Below are 8,849 nucleotides of genomic sequence, written 5' to 3'. Positions count from 1 at the left end.
AGGGAGCGGTGAGCAACTCTGATCCCTGGTGTCCAGCCTGGGAGGCAATGCCTAGAGGCAGTGGTCACATTGGGAGAGGGGTACCCAGAAGATCAGGTGGTCCTACTCAGAGGACACCACGTGGCAGCTGAAAGGACTGTTTAAGAGTACATGTGAGATACCCTCTGGAAGCTGCCATCAGTATCCATCAATATTTAAAGTGATAGTGGGTCTCTGCAGGTGGGATAAGGGGTAAACCAATGAAACCTGAGTCATTACAGTTAGTGACCTTTCACTGAGCCTGAGGCTTCTATGACCAGGAAAACAAAGCCAGCGTAAAAGCAGATTCCCAGCTGGGCGCACTGGCCCATGCCTATAATCCCAGCACTCTGGGAGGCCAAGGTGAGCAGATAGCCTGAGTTTGAGACCAGCCTGACCAACATGGTGAAACCCCGTCTCTACTAAATAAATACAAAAATTAGCTGGGTGTGGTGGTACATGCCTGTAATTCCAGCTACTTGGGAGGCTGAGGCAGGAGAATCTCTTGAACCTGAGAGGCGGAGGTTGCAGTGAGCCGAGATCGCACCACTGCACTCCAGCCTGGCAACAGAGGGAGATTCCTCCATCTCAAAAACAAAACAAAACAAAACAAAAGAAGCAGATGCATGAGACACTACTGCTTGGAATCTGGGAATGCTTTAGGAAGTGGGGCTAGAGCTGGCCTATGCTCCAGACAGGCATAAACTATCAACGTAAATACAACTACAGATGGAATGCTTCACCTAAGCCTTTACAGGCACGGTGCTGATACTGTCCCCTCCAAGAGTATCATCTGGGTGGGTACGGGCCCTGGACGCTGACATTTTTTCAAGTCAGCTATGGAGTTTGAATTTTCCTTCAAATTTACACTCCAAATTTACACTCCAGTCCAAATTAGGCCTGATTGGTTCCTCTTTCTTTTTTTCTGAATGCATATCAGTTTGGGATGGAGGCCTAGCATTTCCACTACCATCAAGAGGAGAGATGAGAAAACCAAAGTTGGGCTCTTCATCCCAGGGGAAAAAACAATGGGCTGCTCTGGAACGCTGCAGAGTCAGGGCTGAATGAATGCAGGGCGGGGCAGGAAGCTGGGGAGTGTGCCCAACGGCTGGCTGAAGAGTCTGCCATGGTGTCCGGATGGACATGTGGTATTTGGTTTAAAGCCCATGCTACTGGGGCATAAACAGCTGGGGGTAGATGATCAGGCTCAATTGTTCTCTCATTTCCCAGGAAAGGCCAGGAAGGAAAAGGCTCCAGTTTTAAGCTAGAATGCATTGTCCTCAGTGGGTGAAGCATAGTCAGGTAGCCCAGTCTGGCAGGGAGCCAGGGGGGAGCTTGGGATTCTCATGGCTGCTGTGGCTGGTGGCCCCCTTCACAACAATAGCTCATTGGACTCCTGTCCTTCCCACCCCGCCTCTGAAATTATCACATCCATGTTAAATCTCTGGTAAGATACTATCAGACACTCCAAAGTCCAGTTTGGAACTAGAGTCCTTGCTTGATTCAAACCAGAGTCCTTTCTCCCTCCCTGGTTCTACCTCCCCATCTACTCCCTGCTTTTTCTCTCTGTCCAGCTGCTAAGGTCCCTGGGCCATCAGAGGTGAATAGAACAAACCTAGGACATCCATCTCCACCGAGAGGAGACGCCTGCATGACTCTCTATCTGCATCAGAGTTTCTCATCTTCCAGGAGTTAAGAGGAGGAGCTGCTTTGGGGACATCCATTTCCTCTCCTTACATAACAATACTCTACATTTGCACAGGCATTCTTGGTTTTAAAGGGTTCCACATTCAACTTCTCATTCAGGGCTTATCACAAAACGCTAAAGTAGCTAGGGTCATGGTGACCCTCATCCCTTGTCAAAGATGAGGCCACTGAGGCTCAGGGTGACTACCTATGTGCCAGGAGTTGCTAAGTGGTGGATCACAGACTCCAGTTCAGGGGAGGCAGGGTGGTAAAGAAGCAGCTGGATGAACCTGGCTTTGAATTCAGCTCAGAAATGTTCCATCCGTGTGACACCACAGGCAAGTGACTTAACCTGATTGAGCCACAGCTTCCTTATCTAGAAAAAGGGATGATCGTGCATCCCTCAGAGAGCTGTGGTGAGCATTCACAAATCATGAATGAAACACGCATAGCATAGGGTTTGGCAAATAGAAGTCCAGTCAATGTCTCAGTCCATCTCCAGTGTTTCTTCTGGTTCCAAGCTCAGGACTATCCTTTAAACCAAGTGGTAGATACTCAATGAACATGTTTTAGTCGATTTAGCCCTCTCCTTTCTCCCATCCCTCCCCAAGTGAGAGGATGTTTATTCGCAGCTCCATGCTGCAGGGAGCTCTGTAAACAAGGAGTGGCAGCAGTACTTTCTCCAGGTGGCACAACAATGAAAGGCCACAGGGCCTAGGGCTGCTCCCTGTGGATATTCAGTCTTGGGGAGAGGCCAGGCAGCAGGCTGGCTGCTCTGGACACTCCCTGTGGCTTCTTCACCCTAATTGGCTGCCCAGTATACTGAGTAGCAAAATGGCCTTTGGAAAGGCCCATCCTGTGGCCACAATGATTTCTAGCAGGCCAAATGAGAGCACTGCCTGCTGGGAGCACTGCCAACTCCTCTTGTTGGGGATTCTCTGGGAGCTCCCGAGGCCTTACTGGAGCACTGTGTGCTTGGCTCTCTGAATGCTTAGACGTGACGGGCACTTTAGCTATGGGTCCTTCAGGTAAATGTGGCTAGAAGGGTCAGGTCCTGATGTTGTTTCAAATAAAAGCTGAAGACAACGGACCTTATGCAACTCCCTCACTATTCACTGGGGGAACCAAGGCATGGAGGAAGCACGTGACTCCCCAAGGTCATACACTTCTGCCAAGTGCAGGGCAAACACTGCAGATTGAACTCCTGGTCTACTGCTTTCCATAGCATCAGCTAAGATGATTGCTCTGAACCTGGGGCTACGGCAGCCTCTGATGATGACCGTGGGCATCTCCTACTCTATTCTGGAGGCTCCCCATTGATCCCTATGTGGAAGTCTTCCTCTCCCTTCTAATCCCAGTAGGCACTGGGGTTTAGCCATCCACAGCAGAGGATCCTGCTGTGGGATACCTGAAGGGTGGCACTGAAAACACTATCAGATCAGCAGAGAAGCTCTGTCCCCTTACCCCCAAGGGCCTTGGATGGCCTCCAACCAGGCCATTTCTCCTTCCTGGGCTGCACTCAGCTGTGACTGGGCTCCTCTCTCTGGCATGCCTCCTCTACATCCAGAGCTCTTCTAGGTTTTCCCCCTTCTGCCTGACTCCTTTTTCCTTTCTCCTCCACTTGCTTCAATCTTCTTGGGGCATTTTAAGCCTAGCATTTTAAGCCCACCTGTGAGTTCCTCTTGGGTTTGTGGTAAGGTCTAAAGTCTGTTATCAAGAGAAATTCCAGCCAAAGTGGATTGTGAATATGAAAAAGACAGAAATACAGAACTTAAGTTTATAATAAAACGATATAAAATAGATATGTATGGCCGGGCATGCTGGCTCACACCTGTAATCCCAGCACTTTGGGAGGCCGAGACGGGTGGATCACCCGAGGTCAGGAGTTCAAGACCAGCCTGGCCAACATGGTGAAAACCTGTCTCCACTAAAAATATAAAAATCAGCTGAGTATGGTGGTGTAGCACCTGTAGGCTACTTGGAAGGCCGACGAGGAGAATTGCTGGAACCCGGGAGGCGGAGGATGCAGTAAGCAGAGATCTAGCCACTGCACTCTAGCCTGGGCGACAAGAGTAAAACTCTGTCTCATAAAAACAAAAATAAATAAATACATACACAAAATAGATATGTACTTATGGAAACCATAGAAAAGTGTTTGGCAACCATCCCAAGATACCTGACAACGTGAAATATTTTTATTACAACTTGTCTGACTTTCAAAGGTTTTCATAGCACCTGCCTTCCTGTTATTGCCTACTATGCTCCTCGTGCACTTTCAACTCAGCACAGGCAGGCTGCACTGCCTCCAAAATACACCAGTTGAATCCTGCCTCTTCTCCTTTGTCCGTCTGAGCCGCCCTCTCCATGTTTCTGACCCTGTCATCCTGATCTCACTTCATGGCGCAGTTTGCTTCCATTTTGCATTTAGCTTTCCCCAGGTACACCGTCAACAGCTAGCTACTGTCTGATGTCATCAGTCAGCACTTCATCAGAGACAATTGCGTCTACAGAGCTTTTGGCTAATTACTGTCACTTCTCCTTACCCGTGTGCATACGCATATCATCTTTCCCTAATGAGACTGGAAATAATGATTCATTCCCTGGAGCAGTGGTTTCCATAAATGACCAACCCACAGACCAGTGCAAACTCGCTGCAAAAGAGCTTCCTCTGAGGAACTAATTAGAATGCAGATTCTTGGACTGCATGGGAGGACAGAATCTCATAAATCTGGGTGTAACAGGCACAGAACACTAGGTATAATATGGGTGGGACTTTGGACTAACATATCCAATCAACCATATCTGGACAAGCTGCTGGTGATTCTGACGAAGCTGATGAATTGCCAGGTTGGGAACTGCTGGCACCAGACAACCCAGCAGAAAGCTCTGTCCATGGTAGGTGCTCACTTCCCTGTTGTTTAGGTGTATGCCTCCTGATAATGAGCTTGATCATAACAATACTGTTATATTATGCCTGTACTGTTTCCTTAAGTGAGGGAAGAATGATTTTGAGTACCTAAGAGGTGGCAAGCTCTGTGTCTACATACATGATCTATTCCTTTTAATAACCTTTTGCAAACAAAGTGGTATTTTCATTGGGCATTAGAAATCTGAGAAAATTAGTGTTAGAATCTGACCTCCAATGTAATGGGCTCAGTCTATGACCTTTCTACTTACCAGAGGTAAGTAGAAAGCTGGTTTGTACCTGGCTTGCAGATACCTTCTTTGGGCAGCACAATGTTCAAAATTTAAAAAATTTACCAACACTTCTATCTAGATACTTTGTATTGATATCTGGATTTCTGGTTTCTCTTTATGGGGGAAAAAAAAGGTTTGGTGAACACTGGGGCCCATGTTACTGCAGGGCGACAGTCACGTGGAGCCTTTAGACGGGCATGTGCCTACCACTCACAGTAGTCCCCATCACTCACTATTGTCTTACGTTCTGTTCCCAACTAGGTTCTCATAGGCCTGGTTTGTGACTGCTGCACACTTAACCTACTCTCTTGCTTCCCACTGGTCAGGAAATCTGGCAAACTTAAAAGGCCTTATGTTGCTCGGTCCTGTATGGATGTGTGATCATAGAGGGTGTGTGCATTTCTGACTTTTTGTGATTTCAATACTAAGGAAGCTGTTGATACATTATCAAGAGAAAAGTGCTCCCCAAATTACACATTCTGGTGTATCCCAGTAAAATTCTATGTTCAACCTCCAGACTAGCTGGGAAAAATATGGCAAATCATCTACTTGCTCCAATTCAATGGTGTTTAGAAGTAAGAAGACACCGTAAGCAATGCCACCAAGTGGTGGAGAGACTCCATGCAGAATCGCCACCCTCAGCCAAAGACCTTTCTCAACACACAGGGCCATGCAGAAGCTAGAAACAAAATGCTTGCCCGTCTCCATAGGCTGGTCCTTCCAAGTAGCTATCTAATCTATCTAATCAATCAATCAATCAATCAATCAATCTATCTATCTGAGATAAGGTCTCTCTGACACCCAGGCTGGTTTGTGTCAGTGGCACAATTGAGGCTCACCGCAATCTCAACCTTCTGGGTTCAAGCGATCCTCCCACCCGAATAGCTGGGATAACTACAGGCACAGGCCACCACACCACAAAAGGGATGTGAGCCATGTTTAAAGTCACCTGGTCACGCAGGGATCTTGTTCTACTCTCTACATCAGTGTTGCCAACTTTACCAGGGACTGATGTCGTGGAAGACAATTTTTCCACAGACTAGGGAAGAACAGGGGGAATGGTTTCAGGATGAAACTGCTCCACCTCAAGTCATCAGACATTAGATTCTCATAAGGACCGTACAACTTAGATCGCAAGCATGTGCAGTTAATAGGGTTTGCCGTTCTGTGAGAATCTCATGCCACTGCTGATCTAACCTCAGGCGGTAATGCGAGCGAGGGAGAGCCGCTGTAAATACAGCCCACTGCTTACCTCCTGCTGTGTGGTCCAGTTCCTACCAGGCCAAGGACGGTACTGGTCTGTAGCCCCGGGGTTGGGGAATCCTGCTCTACAGTTTCCAACCTCAGAGATGAAGCATCCCCTCTATAAGTCAGAAAGAAATTATTAAAGTAGGAGAATTAAAACAGGATCACAGAGAGAGAGGTTGAAGAATTTGACTTTCTGTGTTTACTTGTATGAGGCAAAACAGCACATAGAGGCATCCACAGTATTTAATTTGTTTGGATAATAGTTACAGATAAACAGGTACACCCCATATACAATTACCAATACTTTTTATACAGTTCATATTTCAGTACATCAACACTATTTTATTTACACTCTATTTATGTACATTAACATCTTTCTAAAGTCAGTGCATTGTCAACAAGTTTTATACAGTAATTTACAAGGTGAATGTAGTTAATAGTTAATTTAATAAACTTTCTGCTAGTTCATGAATTAAAAAAATTAATTACAACCAGTATAACAAACACAGATCAAACAACATTAGTAGATTGTGCTACCTGCTTAAATAAAACATCTGTAAAGAAATTATTTAAAATCTTCCACTTTTTAATGGGACATGTCCAGGAATGGACACATTTTATATACTGAAAATCTGAAACTATAAAGTATGCATTTTGTCTGACTTTATTACACTATACAATTTAGGCCACTCCTTTCTACTTGTAATTATATTTTTTCTGAAAAGGATTTCAATTTAGGTAGTCATTTAAGGTAACCATTCCAAATGCTCTGAAAAGAACTAGATATTAATAGTTACTGGCCTCAGATATCAGAACACAAATGCTTAGTTACATTGGTAATTACTACCTCTGAGGAAGAAAGGGTAGTGGAATCTGACAATTAATGAGAATCAACTTGCAGGGTCTAAATGAATAAACAAAGACCAAAAACAAGATGAAACATTTCCTTCAAATATATATTAAAAAACTACACAGAAAAAAAATGCTACCTGAAATAAATAATATTTATGTTTGTTCCAGTCTTGAATAATTGGAGAAAAAAATGAAGTAAGCAAAGAAACATAACTTTTAATAACTACTGTAAAATTTTTTAAAAAGACAAATATCAAAATAAAAAAATTAGTGGACATGCAAATAAAGCAAAACTAAAGTTGACTTCCTAAAACTACCAACTTCCTTAAATAAATTTATGAAATCCTAATGTCTGGGATGTGTTTTGTTTTAATTTATAGCCCTTAGAGCCATCAAATACACACAAGCAGATCCATTTGCATGTGTTCTCTCTTTTTTAAAGTGCAAAACAAACACGGAAAAGAACCACTAATTGTGAAACTTGATCTAGCTCCAATGCTGCTTACCTTCCCAGAAGCTCTTGTTGCAACATGTGCATGTGAAGATGATGCAAATATTGGCAAACATCCCCTCCCTCAGCATGGGTGGGGCCGGGGGTGCGGAATACATTTCTGAGGATACTTGAAGTATCCTAAATGTAAGATGCCTCCATTGGGAGGGCCATGGTAGCTGGATTTCCCAGGATGCGTTTTCTTTTTACTGGGTCTCCCACAAGGCTCTGGGTGGAAGGCACATAGCTCTTAAGAGAGCCTCCCTTTCAGACTAACCACTATATGCCCCTGCCACCAATGACTGGTTGTGTCTCAAACTCAAACACAATGACAAAAACAAAAAACAAGAAAGACAGAGTAGGGAAACAATTTAAAAAATAAATCAAAAAATCATCATCCATGCCATAAGAATCATTTGCACACCTTCATGATCTTGCTTTCTCCATCTTGTCAATATAATGGAATAAAACTTCAGGAAAAAGGAGGTAGCATATCATGTCGTCCCTAGACAACATTATAATTTTTTGTTTTTTACTTTGACTCCAAGGAAATCTTTAATATTTGTTATGATTACTGGTAAACTCTATACTCACTACATATTTGTTCACATCTGGACAAGCACAGTTGAATTCTTATTTGGTCCCAGGTGGCTGGTGCCAAACCCTTTGTTTACAGGCTAATGGTGGGATCTGCCTGAAAGTTCTCTGTCGGAGAGCTTGTATGAGACTTCAAAATAAAATTATTACTACTCTTAAAGTTAACTATTTTAATTAGAATTTTTATTTTGTGCTTCAGGGTCACAGGATAAAATAACTACATTTAGCTTGCCTTTCAGTGACGCTTCTGCCAAATGTCAGCTACAAGGAGTCATCTCCCTCACCACCAAGCTATCTAGCAGCCAGAGTGGTAGCTTTACTGTAACACACAGTACTTTTTATAATCAGACTCAAAGTCTTCATCCATACTGCTTGTGTCTGCCATCTTTTTGCCATCAATCTTTGGCAGAAATTGTGCATAGTCTATCCCCTGCTGCTCATAGAAAAGAATGTAGGCAGAGTCGGTGTCAATTTCATCAGGGTGAAGTTCCTGAAAGGGCAAGAAAAACCTTTAACAAAAAGCCATCACTATATGGCTCTAAATCCTTGCCAGGGAAGGGGAAACCAACCCTCTGTAATTACTAAACATGATTGCTTCTGATAAGCTCACTAGTTTGGCTATTTCACACCTGCCCCTTTAAAATGAGCCCCATTATTTCCAAAGTTTGCTTTGGGGAAAGTATTTTGACCATAGACAAGTCAAAAAAGAATGACCTAAAACCCCATCAAATTTTTTTTTTTTTTTTTTTTTTTTTTTTTT

General features: G+C 43.9%; 1 protein-coding gene and 1 pseudogene across 1 annotated transcript in view; one reads left to right on the top strand and one right to left on the bottom strand.

The window, feature by feature from the left end:
* Positions 1-3,917: 3,917 nt before the first annotated feature.
* On the top strand, positions 3,918-6,264 carry LOC108312091 (annotated as a pseudogene).
* A 62-nt stretch (positions 6,265-6,326) lies between these two features.
* Positions 6,327-8,849, bottom strand: part of USP32 (ubiquitin specific peptidase 32) — a 213,830-nt gene continuing 211,307 nt past the window's right edge. The window contains exon 33 of the mRNA XM_017539840.2: positions 6,327-8,598. Coding sequence (XP_017395329.2) covers positions 8,406-8,598 — 193 coding nt within the window. The 3' untranslated portion in view covers positions 6,327-8,405. The remainder of the gene's footprint in view (positions 8,599-8,849) is intronic.

This window comes from Cebus imitator, unplaced genomic scaffold (genome assembly GCF_001604975.1).
Source record: "Cebus imitator isolate Cc_AM_T3 unplaced genomic scaffold, Cebus_imitator-1.0 Scaffold121, whole genome shotgun sequence".
NCBI lineage: Eukaryota > Metazoa > Chordata > Mammalia > Primates > Cebidae > Cebus > Cebus imitator.
The sequence above is the reverse complement of the archived record's forward strand: the minus strand, read 5'-3'. Positions and strand labels throughout refer to the sequence as shown.